The sequence below is a fragment of the Drosophila erecta genome, unplaced genomic scaffold (assembly GCF_003286155.1).
Source record: "Drosophila erecta strain 14021-0224.00,06,07 unplaced genomic scaffold, DereRS2 tig00000055-arrow-pilon, whole genome shotgun sequence".
Classification (NCBI taxonomy): Eukaryota; Metazoa; Arthropoda; class Insecta; order Diptera; family Drosophilidae; genus Drosophila; species Drosophila erecta.
In genome coordinates, this window is record NW_020825200.1 from 6,540,583 (window position 1) to 6,558,862 (window position 18,280).

The 18,280-nt window shown below is 41.2% G+C and overlaps 2 protein-coding genes and 3 non-coding genes across 6 annotated transcripts in view; 2 read left to right on the forward strand and 3 right to left on the reverse strand.

Moving 5' to 3' along the window:
* Positions 1-558: 558 nt before the first annotated feature.
* LOC113564057 lies at positions 559-835 on the reverse strand. Its single transcript, XM_026978441.1, has 2 exons — positions 799-835; positions 559-732 (listed from the first exon to the last, which is right to left on the reverse strand). The coding sequence occupies exons 1-2, from the start codon at positions 808-810 to the stop codon at positions 559-561; spliced, it is 186 nt and encodes a 61-aa protein (XP_026834242.1). The 5' UTR covers positions 811-835.
* A 13,705-nt stretch (positions 836-14,540) lies between these two features.
* On the forward strand, positions 14,541-14,612 carry Trnap-agg. Its single transcript has one exon. It is a non-coding gene; the product is annotated as a tRNA-Pro (tRNA).
* Positions 14,613-15,116: 504 nt separating this feature from the next.
* On the reverse strand, positions 15,117-15,188 carry Trnap-agg. Its single transcript has one exon. It is a non-coding gene; the product is annotated as a tRNA-Pro (tRNA).
* A 205-nt stretch (positions 15,189-15,393) lies between these two features.
* On the forward strand, positions 15,394-15,465 carry Trnap-agg. The gene has a single exon. It is a non-coding gene; the product is annotated as a tRNA-Pro (tRNA).
* A 231-nt stretch (positions 15,466-15,696) lies between these two features.
* The window catches only part of LOC6540582 (protein outspread), an 82,799-nt gene continuing 80,215 nt past the window's right edge, over positions 15,697-18,280 (reverse strand). The window contains exons 6-11 of one of the 2 annotated variants that reach the window (XM_001968860.3): positions 18,088-18,222; positions 17,877-18,016; positions 17,614-17,763; positions 17,447-17,558; positions 16,868-17,237; positions 15,697-16,605 (exon numbers count right to left, since the gene is read on the reverse strand). In XM_001968860.3, the coding sequence (XP_001968896.2) occupies positions 16,415-16,605; positions 16,868-17,237; positions 17,447-17,558; positions 17,614-17,763; positions 17,877-18,016; positions 18,088-18,222 (1,098 nt within the window). In that variant the 3' untranslated portion in view covers positions 15,697-16,414. The remainder of the gene's footprint in view (positions 16,606-16,867; positions 17,238-17,446; positions 17,559-17,613; positions 17,764-17,876; positions 18,017-18,087; positions 18,223-18,280) is intronic. The other variant, XM_015159605.2, reaches the window with a different exon arrangement.

Consider the following 18,280-nt stretch of genomic DNA (forward strand, 5'->3'; position numbering starts at 1 on the left):
ACGAGGCGGGGTGGAGCAGTCACTGAATGAAAGTGCTTTGTGATTAGGAGTCAAAGCATATGCTTTTTAATTTGCATGTCAGCTCGCGGTGCCAGATGATGTTTTACACGCGCGGCTCAGATTAGGATGCGTGTCTATTCTACCATGCCTGTCGTCTATTCCAGTCAGCAGGATCCTATCCGCAATTTGTGCTCTTGCCATGCGGGCTTCAGGGAAAATTGTAGCTTACATGGATTCGGGAAAACTGAAAAGCTAAGGTTCAAATGGGCCTATTTGTTGAAGCGACATAGTTGATCGCCAATGGAGACAAAGAACGAGCATCAGCAAAACCATAAATATGTATAACAAAATACAAGCGTGAACGCTCAGTTGAGTTTCTCGACTAACAGATGCCTATTACTCAGCTCGAGAGAAGCGAAGGACTACAACTTTAAATTGTATGCTTAACGTCAACTTTGTGGCTTTCGCACTGCTTTTTACCAAATAAAAAATAACTACAGTTTTTTCTGAGAAGCACTTTATTATTTTCACTTGAAGTTAATTATTTTGTTTTCGTGATCAGATCCTCATTCTTCTTCCAGGAGGATAGTGTACCTTATTCCCCAGCTGTATGATTGGGTAGCTACCGCCTTGAGCGGCGTCGACGGCTGTGGGTTCGCACTGCGGCACCGAAGTACCAAAAACTGGAACGGCAGTCATCAGGACAACGGCCAAAACGGCGGATAGAACAGCCTGGTGAAATGTGGTTTGCGTTAAATGAAATCATTTAATATGTCACAGTCTATATGTTAAACTCACCAAGAACTTCATCTTTCGAGATTTCAATTACAAGTATGAATTTACTGCAGAGCTCAACGCTTTTTATACCCTAGAGCAGCTTCTTATCGCTTTCACAGCAGACTTATTACACGCTAAATCTGCGATAATTGTTAGCTGGATCATCTTGTTCCTCTGTGGAAAAAACATAATCAATGCTTCCCAAGAAATGCTGTAATCAAGAACACCGCATTCCCTTGAACTATTAGACAGTTACACATTTGCCGCTTATTGATATACGTATATCAATTAACTATTATTTCATAATTTACCAAACTTAACAAATTTCTTAATAAAGGGCGGATTTCTTAATATCATGCCAACGCAAGCCTGCCGCTTATATTTAATATGTGAGAATTTATTTATTGTTGCCGTCGGCGAAACGAAGTTGAAAACAAAAAGATCGCCTCTGTGTTATATTTTTAGTTTTTATAAACTGAAGATATCCTAAGTCGTAATGATTTTTCCTTGTAAACGACGAGCTTTCAATCAAAAATATGACCTACCCCGTAAAAGGTATGTGTTTTAAAAAATAGCAAACTATTTTTTTGTCTAACCTTTTAGGGTTAGAAAATCTACCATTATAGTCAAAAACTTGTAAAAATGTTTTCAATACAAAATACGGCTCCACCTAGCGGCAATTGGCAGCAGGGAATTATTATATATTAATGTTACATGTAGACTACAAATGTAACATTCACATTTAGCAAGGTTTCGAACTACATTGGTTGGTATGCTCGCCTAATGAACGAAGTAGCAGCGTCACCTGTAAAACTTACCGAAACGTTCAACTTTTGCTATGTTTTTGCGGAAATGAACTTATTAACTAAAGTGGTGCTTCTTAACGAAATTTAAGGGAGAAAGCGACTAATTACTTATTAAAATATTTTTAACCAAAGCAGAGGAAAAGACGCAGTTTCGAAGGACTTTGACTACTCTCAGAAAGAGTAAACCTGAAGCTATACATTTTTCAGGAAAGCTATTTTCTATTTTCAAAGATTTATGCGACCGAAAAATACTAGCAATGGAAATGTTGATGAAATATAATTTTATGGTAGTATAAATATAAAGAATATAATTACAATTTTCAGATTGCTTTGACGGTAGGTGACTTGTGCCACGGAATGTCACCAGAAACGTAAAGGGACTTAATAGCTGCTGCTACCTCAGGAAAACTGAAAAGTTAAAGTTCAAATGGGCATATTTTTTAACCAACTGCATGTTATTACATGTAGTTCGCCAATAGTTCACCCATAGAGACAAAGAACGAGCATCAGCAATACCATTAATATGTATAAAAAAACAAGCGTGAACGCTCAGCTGAGTTTCTCGACTACCATATACCTATTACATAGCTATTAATGTTATGCTTAACATTAACTTTGTAGCTTTCACACTTCCCGAGATGTCACCGCCCTTGGGTTTTGATTTGTGCATTTCTTCTTAGAATATAAAAAAAAGGTACAGTTTTTTCTGAGAAGCGCTTTATTATTTTCATTTGAAGTTAATTATTATGTTTTCGTGATAAATCCTCCAAAAGGAAATTTTAAATTATTCCCCAATTGTATGATGGGGTAGCTACCGCCTTGAGCGGCGTCGACGGTTGTGGGATCGCACTGCGGCACCGAAATACCGAAAACTGGAACGGCAGTCATCAGGACAACGGCCAAAACGGCGGAGAAAACAGCCTGGTGAAATTTAGTTTGAGTCAAATAAAATCATTACAACTTGTCAATCTGTTAAACTCACCAAGAACTTCATCTTTCGAGATTTTAATTACAAGTATGAATTTACTGCAGAGCTCAACGCTTTTTATACCCTAGAGCAGCTTCTTATCGCTTTCACAGCGGACTTATTAGACAGCAGACAATGCTTCCCAAGAAATGCTGTAATCAAGAATAACGCACTCCCTTGAACTATTACACATTTGTATTGGGAGTTTTTATGATAGTATACCATATATATCAATTAACTATTATTTCATAATTTACCAAACTTAACAAATTTTTTAAATTTTGAAAATTGAAAACGAAACAAGAGAGAATGCTATAGTCCAGTTCCCCGACTATCAGATACCCCTTACTCAGCTAAATATTAAAAATTTATCAAAATTATTAGTTTTTCCTTCTTAAACAACGAGCTTTTAATAAAAAAAAAATATATACCCTTCAAAAGTTAGTTGTTATAAAAGATAACAAACTACATACATATTTTCCTAAGTTTTTAGTGTTCGAAAAATCTTCCATTATATTCTAAAACTTGTAAAAATGTTTTCAATACAAAATACGACGCCACCTAACGGCAATTGGCAGCAGGAAATTAATATATACTAATTTTACATGTAGACTACAAATGTTTTTACTTATGTACACTTACGTATAGCATAGTTTCGAACTACATTGGTTGGTGCATTGGCTTAATGAACTTAACGAAGTAGCGGCGACACCTGTACAACAGACAGAGCTGTTCAACTTCTGTTAACGGAAATGTTTGCGGAAGTTAACTTGTTAATTAAATTAATGCTTCCTAAAAAAAATAAAGGAGAAAGGGATTACTAACTTAAAAATATAATTTTTAGTCATAGCAGAGGGAAATATTGAGTTTCACAACAGAGTGAGCCGTAGGCTATGAAATATGTGTAGTTTTCAAGTAAGCTTTTGTCATTTTCAAATATTTAATATTTCAAGTAATGGAAATGAATAAGTATTTTATGGTAGTATAAATACTAGGAATGTAAGTACAATTTTCGGAACGCTTTCAAATGATAGATGCTGGTAGGTGATTTGTGACACAGAAAGTCACCAGAAACGCAAGGGGACTTAATGCTGCTACCTGTCACCTGCCACTCGGCCAACGAATCGTCTACTAAAAGCCGGCCATTAATAACGCGCAGACCCCTACCGAAACCCAAAGCCAGCCACTTAAGGCTGTTGCTCCGGAGGCGCGGTGACTAATTAAAACAGCAGTTAAATTAGCAAAGCAAAGCTGGGCGAGTAATTGACAAATTGTCAGCCAGCTCTCCATCCACACAAGCAGAATTGATCCCATTCGAATCGGAACCGCCGCATCTATCAGCGGCGACAGAAACACTTTGGCTTGTTGGATGCTTGGCTGGCTTGGCTGGCTTGGCTTGCTCAGTTGGCCTTAGCCATCTGGCCGATACGATGAGCTGGCCAATTCTGCGCCACAAGATGCCGTTAAATGGACACGCAGCGCGAGCCGCATCTGCAGAACGAGCTAATGCCAAATCCAGAGCCAGGCTATGAGCCCCAGCCTGCTGCGAGTTCTCGCTCGCAGTTCTGGCGTAGCCAGAGATGCTTCCTGTTTGATAAATTTGAAAATCAATTGAAAATGCCTGAAAGGCCGACGCATCTTGGCGGGACCCGTAAGCCAGACGGACACACACCAGTCGAGAGAGATTCGCGGAAAAGCAGCTGGAAGCTGTTCCGAGTGGAATCGGAGATGCTGCCCCCTCCAGCACTTGGCCAAGTCAACTGCTTATGTGGGACAGGCATTAAGCAGCAGTTCATTTAAAGTAACTTGGCCTAAGCCAAGCTCTTTTTTTGGCAGCTCCTAATATTTTGACTCGGCAAGTGCGCTGCTTCATATGCTGTAAAGGCAAAAGTTAGTGGCTCATATAGATTTAACCATTTAATTTCACATATTACATTCACGTATAAATACAATTACAGTAATCTCTCATTTATTTAAAGTAAGCAGCACTCAAGTTGCTGTCACTAACTGCAGTCACTGCATAAGCACTTGCATTCGCATTCGCATCTCTGGCACTGGCCATAACCTAGAATATTTTAGTTTTTTATTGATATTTTCTAGCCATCTATTTACCGCGGCTGGATCATCTGCCCGATGCCCCGCGCCCGCCAATCGATGCAAATAAATCACTATGGAAAATGCAGTCGATGAAAAAAGCGACGCGTAAGTGCCGCCAAATAAATTTCGCAATTTATTTATTGCAGAGCCGCGCTGGCTGCCGTTCAATTTGGATGGTGATGGAGGATGGTGATGGAGGATGGGGATGGGGATTCCCCTGCTGCACTCCAACTCGCGGAGTCCAGCGTCCGTGGTCAGGTTTTTGGCTATCGGCAACAAACAGGCGCGTCGCGGAAGAAAAGTATTTTATTTCATTGCCAGCAAATTGGCAATAAGTGAAATTTGTTGGCCCGCTCGGCAGGTGTGCGTGTGTGCCTGTGTGTGAGCTGGCCAATGGCGACTAAAGGAAATGGAAATTCGAATCGCACGCAGCTTCCCTTACCAGCGGCGGGAAATTGGGTTAGCAATGCCAACTTTTCGGGGGGCGGGCTGGGGCATTTTAGCAGGTCCTAAAGAGCCACTTAATATATCATCGGCGGGCTTTAATTTGCCGATTAAGTCGCCGCAGCAGGCACCTGCGAAATTCCCGGGCAGCGCGAGCGTAACCGATCGACTCTGACCCATTTCGCCATTGTTAACATTCACTTTTGTGGCCGTAATTTATTGTGTTGCCTGCACCTCGGACGGCTTCATTTTTGCATAAATAAATCAGCCGAATCAGTCGCTCGCTGCTCGGCTGGCGGGTGCAAAGTGCAAATGAATTAGCATTTGTATTCGCCCGATTCCCAAGCGCATCATTAGCCTAAGCGGCGGCATCAAGTGTAATTTAACCGTTAACAAAAGCCCATTGTGGCTAACAACCCATTGTGCGTGGAAAGCCTTTTACCCGCAGAGAAAAGCAGCCACAGAGCAAAGAATACGCGCAGACTGAGTCCGCAAATTGAATGAGTCGCGAAGGAGTCGCAGCAAAAGATTCCAGTCCAGCTGGAGCCCAAGCGGCAGATTCTGGCTAATGACCGCAAATTAACACTGGCCAAGGAGCCGCAAGACGAGTGTCATTAACAGAAGTGTTTGCCAGGCGGTCGATTGGCAGCCACTCACTTTGGTCTTCGGCTTGGCGCGGGCTTTTAGCATATCTTCTAATAGATCGCCAGCTTGGCATACTTAACTTACGTGTACGTACCCAGTTAGTGTTTCCTTAACTCTTTCTGGCCAGTTCGCCGTGCTAAGTTGGGCCATAAATCGGCAGTTAACGCTGGAAGATCTGCAGCTACCGTAGTCGCTGCGGGCACTCATAATTTAAAGATTCCTAAACTTCTGTATGGGTGGCGGGAAAAAGAAAAAGTCCATCCATTGATCTGAATGCAGTAGTTGCTGCTCTTCTAGCTCGGTGTTAAGTAATGACATACCATCGGCAATTCTCCATATTGCAACGGAAATATGCCCAATAACACGATAATCTCAGCCATATCCCGACTTTAATACACTTACCATCTAGGCCTTGATTGACTTTTATGTGGGAAGTGGAAGTTTCAGCAAACTAACCCAAATCTCGCCAATTATCCTACGCTATAAAAAGCTATACGCTCCACCACGCTCTTCAATTTGCCATTTTGAGGCGAAAAGCCAACGAAAGTTCAACATTTCGTTGCAAATTGCTTGTGTGTAGGTTTTGGACAACTTTTTATTTCGGTTAGCATCTCTCCATTCCTATAATTACCACAGAAATCGCATAACAAGCTGCTGCAACGACGATAAACGATAGAGAACAACAAACAAAAAACGAATAGTTCGCAATGGGGGTAGCAACCGGGGAAACTGGGTCAGCTGTGTGGCATTATTGGTTTAGTGGATCAAACCCACAGCGACTACGCAAAAGGCAATTTGAGTTGCAGACCGAAACGACATAAAACAAAAAGCATGGACCTCCAACGGCCACATTTATTAGATCAATGTCTCGGCAACCAGAGCAGCCAGCGTAGAGCAAACACAGTAGAGCTACCCACAAGACCAAGACTTGGACTGCTGAATAAATTGCAGAGGCTGCGGCCTACTCAGCCAGCAGCGAAACAAAAAGCCGGGGGAAAACACAAAATCAAACGAATGACTAGCATGAGGCCAATATATAATAATGGTTAAACGCCCAGGCAGCGCTGCACTGCACCATCACTGCGCCGCAGCAACATCTAATAACAGCAGCAGCAACATCTGCAGCAACTGCCCCAAGAACAAGCAAGCATCCAAGCATCCAAACATCCAAACAGGCAGCAGGCAGCAGGCAACCAACTGCCCATTAAACGGAGCTGGAGAATCCACTCGATTGGCACTGGCGAAACAATTTAAATAGACTTCGCCAGCATCAATGGGAAACGCGAATTGAATTTGTTGCTGATGCATGTCCGTGTTGCTGCTGTTCATGTTCAATTTTGCAGCACCACCCAGCCAAAAAACACACACACAGAGTGAAGATTATCATTAAAATATATTGCGGCCGAATGTGTGAGAGATTTATACACTCCTGATGCAGCAGAATATTCCAAACTGCTGGAAAAATAAATTATGGTTAAGGACTATGGCCAGCTTAAAGACTACAGCCGCCCAACTTGTTATTATCTGCTTTAAATACAATTACTTTCGTTATTTCAGTAAAACGCCTTGAAAGTATTTCGGTACTCCATAGACTAAGTGCCCATGGAAGCCCACATCAGGCTTAGTTAAATTGTTGAATCTGCCATAAAATTGATTCCATATTTTATCAGCTGGACGCAGCCAAAGAGGATTAGCATCCGCAGAAACCCTGCTTTTCTAGGGTAGCGCGCTGCGGTGGCAGGAAACGCATGGGCACACTTGCCGCAAGATTTATATGCATGCATGATCGGTATTAGAAAATTGTCCGAGCAAATGTTTTCGGCAAGCATGTTGCACATGTAGCTGCTGCCGCACTGCCACATGCCGTACTTGTAGTTTCTCCAGCAAGATCAATAAAACCTGGCCGGCTACTGGCCTTGCCTCGGTCGGTTCCGCCTATTGCCGTTTGTTGTCCGCCAGCCAACACAACGGCCTGCATATTAATTTATGTTTCGACATTTGCCTTGGCCCGGAGAATTTCCAAGCCCCACGAAACCCCACGAAACCACACCCAACCACAATTGGCTGTTTTGCCTGTGCCTCCTGCTTTTCGGCCGCTCGCTCAGGCGGTCAGGCCTAAAAATTCAATTAAAAATATTAAGGCTGAGCCTGGGCTACTACTGCTTATTAGACTTTTCGGCCGAACATTTCCTCATGCAATTTGATTTGGGGTTCTTCCGCCTGCCCTCGCCCCCGGGGTTGGAGAACATTTTCGATGGCAGATCTGCGATCGACCCCTTAAGCCCCTTTAACCAATAGTTTGCTCGATTGCCTTGGCTACCGATCAACGACCGAAAGTATCCGAAAGTGTGTTTATCCAGCTGAACCCTGAATTATCACTGCTCGTCAAGAAAAACAGCTAGGTTTTATGGCTTAATGGATGTATTTGAACTAAAATAAGAACAAGCGCAGCTTCAAGATCCTTCAAGATAAAAGATACAACATCGAGTTATTGAAATGTAATTCTTTTGTTAAGCAAACAATTTGCGATACTTCAACCTATCGCTCTGTATATTCGAAAAGCTCTTCTTTTCCTGTAACATCTACCCCTTGAGGGACCCCACTTCGTTTCGCTCCTGAGGCCTTATGATTGGCGACGATCTTGACCATGTTAATTCCCTCGGGGGAGTGTGCCCTGTTACGTTAACTTGGCTACAAGCCGAAAAAGACACGCACTGCGCGCTCCGTTAAGCGGCAGGAACGAGAAACGAGAAATGGTCGACAAGTTTATGACTTCACAGTTAACCGCGGTCGGAGATGCAGATACCAGGAGGGGATCTTTTGACTGTGTGCCCAACTACCGCGCAATTTACGATCGGTTCATTTAGGTGGCCCATTGTCCACCGATGCACCGATGTTTATGCAATGTTTTTGTGATTTCATATCGGCCAGCTGGGAATTTGTAGCGGCAACGCCTTGGCCATCGCCATCGAAATCGCCATCGCCATCGCCTTTCATTGTGGGCGTTGGATCTGGGATCTGGGATCTGGGATCAGCTCCCTTTTCCCCCAAGACTGCGGGTATTTCAGTGCCATCTCCGTTGCATCTTTCCCCACATTGTATGCGCTGCTTATTCTGGGAGAAGCGCAGCCCAGCCAAATATGTGCGAGCCAAAAACGTGAGCCGAACAAATTGTTACTGCCTTAAATAGTAAACAGATTTTGTCGTTCATACCAGCCATGGCCAAAAACGGGCTCTGCGTATTACGGCAGCGACAGCAAGAGTCTGAATTCGATTCTAGCCAGCCGATTCCCAGAGGGTTGAGCTGGGTCAATCCTCGCCAGAGGTCCCCAGGAGCATTTAAAAATCAATTTGGGCGCATTTATGTTTCACACGATGGCCCAAAGAGGAACCAAAACTGAGCCGGGTAACTCTTGAGTTTGATGATTATCTCGGTTTGTGTGACTTTCGGTTTCCAAGCTCGTGTACGATCCACGATCCATGTAGTATATGGTGTGTGCCTGGAAAATGGATGGAAATGTGTGTCACCGGGTCTCTGTGTCTCTTCCTCCTACTCCTCCTGGTGGGCTGGCAATCCTCCAGCTTTAGATGCAACTCCGATTCCCAATCCACTGGCACAGCATCTGCCATTTCCATTTCCATTCCCAATTCGAAACAATTACCAATTGTTTATTTGTTCTTACAACTTGTTGTCGACTTCCCCAGTGGCCTCCTGATGGTGTTGGTTACTCGTTCCCCCTTCGCCTCCGCGAATTCATCAATTGCCACACTATCTTGATCTCCAGTTGGCGCACAGAAGTTTGCTCGGTGGAAACACGGTCCCAAGCCTAAACTTTCCTTGGCCACTTTGACAGTCGGCACTTTATCTTCGTCGGCTTTTAATTTCACTAATGACAATTGATGATCGTAAACGTCTATGAAAATGGAAATGGAAAACCTAATGAAACCGAATTTCCTCATGTGAGCCAAGCTAAGGACCAAATCAATCAATGGCCTTAAAACACATGCATTTAATGTTTATTGAAAAATTTTTGAGGAAGGTAGGTGTGTGGATATTTTTATAGTTTAGGTATTAAAGCTACTTACCTACATTACTTTCTTTTTATATTTTCTAAACTGTTTTTTAAGTTCAATATGTTTAAAATGTAATTTTCAAAAGCTATGCAGGAGTCGTTGTGTCTTCCTAAGCATTGGGATATGTCAAGGAAGCAATGCATTATTTTGCACAGGTTCTGTAATCTTATGGAAAAATTCCACAATTTTGAACTTGAATTCTCTCAAGTGTTGGCTGGCATCCAATTAGCTCAGTTATTGAATAAAATGTGGCACTGCCACACACATTTGGTGGATGCTCGCGGAGGCATTTCAAGATCGCGGCACTCGTAAATCGCCGACCAGCCCACAATGCGATCCCAAAGACAATCCGCAACAGGGATGACTAGAAAAGTATGCCAGCAGCCTTTTGGACTCGGATTGTGGCTGTTCTGCTGCTGCAGCGGCTCGGCGGCACAGAAGTTGTCATCGTCAATTAGTTTAAAGGCAGTATAAATTTATGTTAACAGCAACCAAACATAATATCCCCCGAGAGTAAAGCTGCAAGCAGAGCGAAAACGAAACGAAACGAAACAATTTTCCCTTTTCACCAACATCAACGCCAGCTACCGTTTCTGCCACTGTTGCAAGTCGCTGATGTGGCTGTTGCAAGTTGCAGATGTTACTGCTGCTTCTGATTTTGTGGTTGCGGCATTGTTTTGGGGCGCGCGATTTCGTGGCCGTTATAACAGGCCAAAAGAATCCGAGGCAGACGTTATGCCTCAATGAAGTCAGAGTTGGAGTTGGAGTTGGAGTTGGAGTTGTAGATATCTGGGACGGGGAGCCAATCCCCCTGCCCTGTGAGAAGAAGGCCAATTGGGTCGTGGCTGGGCCTTTGATGTTGTCGCAGTTTGTTAGAATCTGTTGCAAGGAGCCGCAATAAGAAACAAAAAATTGCACATGGGCCCAGGCGTAGCATTATTTAATGTAATCGATCGTGATGGGATTGTTCTAATTTGCGGTGATTTTGTTTTTGGCGCTTGTTAACAGCAGCCGAAGTGAAAGAGCCAGGCGAAATCTTTTGAAGTTGGCCAACGATTTAGTGTCGTATCTATTATGGTGTATCGTAAAAGTTTACTGCCCGAGCTTAATTAGTCGAGGGTACGTGAGTGGTTAGTCCAATTTTTCGCCGTCTTAAATTGTAGTTTATTAACTGGATTAATGGAAATGATAGCCAGCTGAGAAAAAACTTTCAGTCACCTTGCTTCATTTCCATGTAATGTGGAATATACATTACAAAATAAGTACTAAGGAACCCTGCAGTTTTTCTTTCAAGTACGAATATATTAGAATGCTAAGCAAATTCGGGATTCTTTCTAGCTATATTACTGGTTCCATGCCCATGTTCTTGTTTCCAGTTGCGTATCACAGGCTAATCAGAGCTCGTACTAGCATTATACATACCTACATATATGCGGAGACTTCTCAGTTTCAGGTTGGAAAATTGCATGGACAACTAGATGGTAATTGCAGGTGTGCAACATGGTAATGACGACTTTGGCCAGCGGCCTGGTATTGGGTGGAAATGGAGGCCCCAATTGGGGGATGATTGGGAATTGCGTTGGGAAGAGGCGGGCGACTTCCACTTGACCATGGTCATTACTTGGGACTTGTTATGGCTGCCAATGATCAGATCGCTGCTCATAGGTGACCCAAATTCTGGTCAAGATATTTGTACATATTCCTAGCCATAACTTCTACTAAAGAGCCTAAAAAATAAATGAAAAACAAGATAAAATGCTACAGTCGGGTTCCCCGACCACCAGTTATGCCATTTAAAAATCCGAGCCTTGGGACATTTTTTAATTTTTTACATTACATTATACATAAAAAAAATTACAAAAAAATTAAAAAAAAATAAATTTCTTAATTTGAATGCAGTTTTATAGAGAATTGCGCCAGAAACATTTAGAGGTATGCCACTTCAAAATCCGATTAAGATAAGTTGAGTTATGGAGTTTAGAACATCAGCCATGGGACATTTTTTAATTGTCTACAACATCATACATCAAAAAAATTACAAAAAAATTTTAAAAAAATTAATTTTTTAATTTGAATGCAGTTTTTTAGAGAATTGCGCCAGAAACATTTAGAGGTATGCCACTTCAAAATCCGATTAAGATAAGTTGAGTTATGGAGTTTAGAACTTCAGCCTCGGGACATTTTTTAATTGTTTTGAATTTCTACATTATACATCAAAAAAATTACAAAAAAATTTAAAAAAAATAAATTTTTTAATTTGAATGCAGTTTTTTAGAGAATTGCACCAGAAACATTTAGAGGTATGCCACTTCAAAATCCGATTAAGATAAGTTGAGTTATGGAGTTTAGAACTTCAGCCTTGGGACATTTTTTAATTGTCTACAACATCATACATCAAAAAAATTACAAAAAAATTTTAAAAAAATTATTTTTTTAATTTGAATGCAGTTTGTTAGAGAATTACGCCAGAAACATTTAGAGGTATGCCACTTCAAAATCCGATTAAGATAAGTTGAGTTATGGAGTTTAGAACTTCAGCCTCGGGACATTTTTTTATTGTTTTATGCCACTAGACCATCATACATCAAAAAAAATACAAAAAAATTTAAAAAAAATAAATTTCTAAATTTGAATGCAGTTTTTTAGAGAATTGCGCCAGAAACATTTAAAGGTATGCCACTTCAAAATCCGATTAAGATAAGTTGAGTTATGGAGTTAAGAACTTCAGCCTTGGGACATTTTTTAATTGTCTACAACATCATACATCAAAAAAATTACAAAAAAATTAAAAAAAAATTAATTTTTTAATTTGAATGCAGTTTTTTAGAGAATTGCGCCAGAAACATTTAGAGGTATGCCACTTCAAAATCCGATTAAGATAAGTTGAGTTATGGAGTTTAGAACTTCAGCCATGGGACGTTTTTTAATTGTTTTGAATTTCTACATTATACATCAAAAAAATTACAAAATTTTTTTAAAAAAATAAATTTTTAAATTTGAATGCAGTTTTTTAGAGAATTGCGCCAGAAACATTTAGAGGTATGCCACTTCAAAATCCGATTAAGATAAGTTGAGTTATGGAGTTTAGAACTTCAGCCTTGGGAAATTATTTAATTTTTTGAGTTTCTACAAAATTGTCACACAAAGTTTTTCGGCCAATGAATAGAAATTTACAAGACTAATAAAAATGTAAAAAAATATTACAGTTTTGTGCGGTTTGTGGGCGTCTCTGTCTCTGGAAGCTGCATGCTTAATCTCAACATTCTAGCTTTTGTAGCTCCTGAGATCGAGGCTTTCATACGGATCGACTCGGCTATTGATTCTGATCAAGAATATTTACATATATCAAGGATATGGTCGGGAACGCTTCCTTCTGCCTGTTACATACTTTTCAACGAATCTGGTATAGCCTTTTGCTCTACGAGTAACGGGTATAAATAGCAAACTTGTCTGAAACTGGGAAAATGAGGGTTCAATGACCAGCGGTGGAATCACCTGCCTGCGCTTAACCCCGCTTGTCGATGCCACTGAAGTTGGCCTGCCAATCGCTTGAATTAAGTAATTTCGATTCCGTCACGTCAGTCGGCAATCCACGCGACGGCAGCTGAGGAGATAATCGAATAAAATGCATTGTTAGCCGGGTTTCCAAGTTGAAAGAAAAGCGCCACTCTGGATTGTTTGCTTTCCTGAGTGTCGCCACAAGGGTCAGGGACAGACTCAATGAAAAGTCGGTCAGAGTGAGGGGAAAAGCAAACGAATTGTATCGATGGCTTGCCAATGAAGTACAAATCGTGATTCCAAAGTCAAACAGCGGCCTGTAATTTTCGCTAATTTCTACACGTTTTGGTTTTCCATCGTCTTGAATTGGCTTGCTTTTCTCGTCTTTCCCGTCGTCAACATTTTGTCGAATTGCTTCCCAAGTAGCTAAACAATTATGCGAATTAATGGCGAACGGGCGAATGAATCGCACAATTCCAATTGCCAAAAGTTCAAATCAATTGCGACTCATTTAAAGTGACGTCACAATCGTTCTGCTGCCCAAAAAGGCAATCGATCCGATCCACAAGGAAAACGCAAGGCGAGTGTCCAAAGCAGATTTTCCAGAGTTCTCGCGAAAAACTCCATAACAGCAAACGCTATCTGCATTTTAAACTGACCAAAGGGTTTTTTAGTCCATCACCAGTCGCACTTCCCAAGGGAACGTTAGCCAACGTTTATGGAATGGGACAGAATACAGAAGTATTCCATTGATTGACCATGGGCGTAGTCAGTTTGGAAATGTGCCCCTGAATTTCTGTATTCCAGGGGGCTGCTATAAGAAAAACTAAAGATTTTTAAGTTTGTGATGTGTTCTTATTATAAACCACATAGATCGTTTTGAATGATTGAAAGGAAAAACCCTTTTCGGTTGAAAATGTTGGCTACGCTTTTGCCAAGTTGATTTTCTTTCTTAGTTTACTGAACTCCATTCGATGCGGCAGACTGCTTGGAACCATCGACGTCTGAACACGCTTATTTATTCAGTAGTTTCTGTTTTTGCTGGCTGCAGCAGGAATTACTCGAAATGGCATGTAATGAGTCGAGTTCTCGTTGCCCTTTCGTTTTTTGCCTGCGTCTTCAGTTTTCCTGGAAAGCTTGCGCCAAATTTAGACACCGCCAAAGCTCCATTTGCACTTGTGCATGGAGTGGCCGCCATAACAAAACGGATTTTAAGCGAACGCTGAGTAACTGGCTCGTTGGTCTAGGGGTATGATTTCCGCTTAGGGTGCGGGAGGTCCCGGGTTCAAATCCCGGACGAGCCCAAGAAGAAGTAGTTTTTTTTTTAACTCTACTCTCACTGTCCTATAATTTTGTTTTTTTAATTTCTTCAACCTCCCAAGAAGGTGAAGCATTAAAATTGCTAGTCTGCAATTACAGACATAAGTAGCGAAAGCAAGACTAAAATTCGTCTTCGGCAATCTCAATCGCTTCATATAAATTAAACTTCACCTCTATATATATAATACGTATGCATAATATAACGTATAACTTGAAATAAAAAATCCAAACTGCTGTGGATTCATATAAATTAAAAAAACAATCTTTAAAAAAGTTCGATTACGGAACATTTATTTTCAGAGCACTTAAACGAATAGTTAGTTAGAAATTTATTCATCATTTTACCTGCAAGGCACAATAATAAAATTTTAAAGTTAAAATCTAACAAGGATTTTATAAATGTTTTTTGTAAGCGTGCTTTTTCAATTTACAATCTTGTAAGTCCACTATAAGTAAAAGATCACCCTTGGAAAAAAGTTAACCATCTTGGGCTCGTCCGGGATTTGAACCCGGGACCTCCCGCACCCTAAGCGGAAATCATACCCCTAGACCAACGAGCCAAGTGATCGTCGCGGCTCACAAAATCAGACCAATTTTGCGCACTAATAGTTGGTCATGCTTACATATGCGATTAAACATTTTAAAAATGAATAAGAAACTAGTTTCATAGCTACTTCAAGGCTGGAGCTTTCACTTGACCATGAAAGAAACCTGCTCTGTTCGTGCTGTAAGATGAGAAGGCATTTTGACAAACATGCGCCAACTGGCTCGTTGGTCTAGGGGTATGATTTCCGCTTAGGGTGCGGGAGGTCCCGGGTTCAAATCCCGGACGAGCCCAAGAGAAAAGAAATTTTTTGTTTCAAATTATAAACTTTGCTTATAGTTTTTATTTTTGTTGCACAAATAACGACTTATGGGTAAATAATATTAACATTTGTTGTTTTGCCCCGCTTATTTAGTAAGATTAAAATTGCTTTAATTAAGGTAAAATATATTGATTAATACCAATGGTTAACAAAACAAAAATAAAATTAGACGATGTATTGTTTGTATTTTCTTTATGTATAATGCATTTACATGTATGTATGTAAGCTGAAAAACAATTTCGATATATTTAATACAAACGAAAAAAGAAGCAACCAAGCTTGATGCTTGTTGCTCGCTTCAAAGTTGACCTATGAACTACATAAACATAAATAAATGACACATTTTGTGGACATAGAGAATTGGATAAACGTACAATAGAATAACATACAGTTACAATGATAGAATAGATGATAAATACATAAATTTGGCCCAAAATTGTTGTGGTTTTTGTAGCTGTTGATGACGCAGTGTATGCTGCTGTTGTTACTTTTGTGGGGGTTACTTTTCCATTGCTCGACGTCCCTTCCACTTTTTGCATTGGAGGGGGGTGAGCAGTCGTTGTTAGCTAAACTCCATTCGAAATCTGAAGCTCCTCATATATGTGTGTATATATTTCACTTGACTGCTACATCACCAACATCACCAACATCATCATCATCATCTTAGTTATGATCTTCAACCAGTTTTGCGCGCTCTGTTAGAGAAATGTTATTCGATTTATGTACATACATCATGGATGCTGTGCCGTTCGATTTTGTGTTGCATTTGGTTGCTTGGTTTAATTAATATATTTTAAATAATTATAATTATTTAGTTATTATTAGCACTAATTATTCTTTGGTTGTTCCACTGGTTCTGTTTGTTGTTTTCTTGCTCTTGGTTATTGCATTTCATTTTCGATATTATCTGTTCGATTTGTTCATTGTGCTTTTTCATCCTGGGCTACCTGTTGCTGAATGTTAATGACGGCAGCCGTTTTAAACATTTGCTTGTGACTGGGCTTTTTTGGATCGGTTGTTGGTGCTGTTGTTGTTAGTTCTGATGATGCTGGTGATGTCTGTGCAGCGGATTTCCTCAAACTCTTCCCAAACGTGGAACTGCCCCTCAGACCTGCAAGGATTCCCAAAAAAAGAAGGAAACGTGTCCAAAATTAGTTCTCTTTCGATTTTTGTAGGAAGACAGTTATACAAATGTGTGTTCATATCAACGGGAGGACTGGGAAAGGGTCAGGAGAGATTTACGGAAAGACAGAAGACAGAAAGCAGAGACAGCCGTGATGATTACGTGTACAGAGTGTAGATAGAAGAGTGCGCTGTCCCAGGAGGGAATAGAGTGGATCGAGAATGGCGTTTTTGCGTTTTTGCGTTTTTACCTTGGTAGCTCAAACGATTCTGATAGATGGCAAATATATCGAAGGGCCTGTAGCATGGCTCGTAACCATCCTCGGGCCCATCGAGATCTCGATAGAGTTGGGATCTCTGGCTCTGATCAGAAGCGTTTGCGGCAGGCACGGGGGAACTGTTTAGCATATGGGAGGGTATCACGAAGAGACTTTGCTCCATTTTCTCGGTTGGCGCCCGCGATGAATCGGCGGTTTCTGTTTCTGTATCGGAATCGGGATTGGACCTAGTGTCGCTCGGGGCCGCTGACGTGGTTGTTGTTGCTGTGGTTGTAGTTGTGGTTGTGGCAGTGGCAGTGGCAGTGGTTCTTGTTGCTGTGGCGCCCCATATTTGAGGTGCAGGCTTGGGTGTTTGGTTGTAGTTGTGGTGTGTTGTTTGTGTTGTGTTTTTATATTTTTTGAATTTTTTTATTTTTTTTGGGGATAGTGGAAGATGGTAACAAAGTGGATTAGTTGTTGTCTGCTGTTGTAGTGATTAGTGTTAGTCACAATTAATACTAATTGATCTAGGGTTAATCAAGGGGTTCTAGTGATATCCCTGCAATTTCTTACCTCGCTATCTTCACAATCGGCATCTTCTCGAGCGTCGGAGGTCAGGCCCTGCACGAAGTGAACATCATTTGATGGATCATCGGAGGCCAAGTGAGCTCGAAATTGTTTGTTTCTACAAAATGTTTTTCATGTGAAGCTGGCATATAATTTGATATAAATTAGCGTACCTCAGCTCAAGCTGCTGCATCTGTTGAAAGTGCCTCAGCTTGCTGTTGGCCATATGCAGCTTTTCCTCCAAGGCCGCGTTTTCCACACACTTGATGGAATACTTTTCGGAAAACGCGAGTATTTCCATTCGCAGCTCCCCGAGATCCTCCCTAGATAGTAAACAAAGTTCGGTTTAGTTTTTATCGAATTGTGCCCAAGGATATGATATGTGTTTGGCATGAGTCTTAGGTTTTATTGAATTAAGAATAAAATCTATACTTACTCCTTCAGTTTGGCGCCATCTCCTCGCATTTGTTCGCCTCTTTGGACCTGTCGCAGGAACTCCTGCTTGAATCGAGCCACCTCCCGCTGAACCTCGCTCTGGTGTGCCTTTCTCATCGCATCCAGGGCAGCCAACGTGGCCTAAAGGCGAAGAAGAAGTGTCCAAAGATGTTAAGAAACCATGAGGGGGGTTGTCTGGCTATGAGTTTTACCTGAGTTTCCTCGGCCAGGGCGGTTTCCTTCTCGGCCAGCAGGCGCTCAATCTCCATCTTGTGCTTCTGCTCCAGATCCAAAGTAAGCCGCTTGTGCGAAGTTTCCATGGCACTCAATCCTTTCTCGCAGAGGGTCTGAAATGTGCAGTATTGAAGAGCGTTATAAAGACGAATTAAGTTCGTATTCATATAT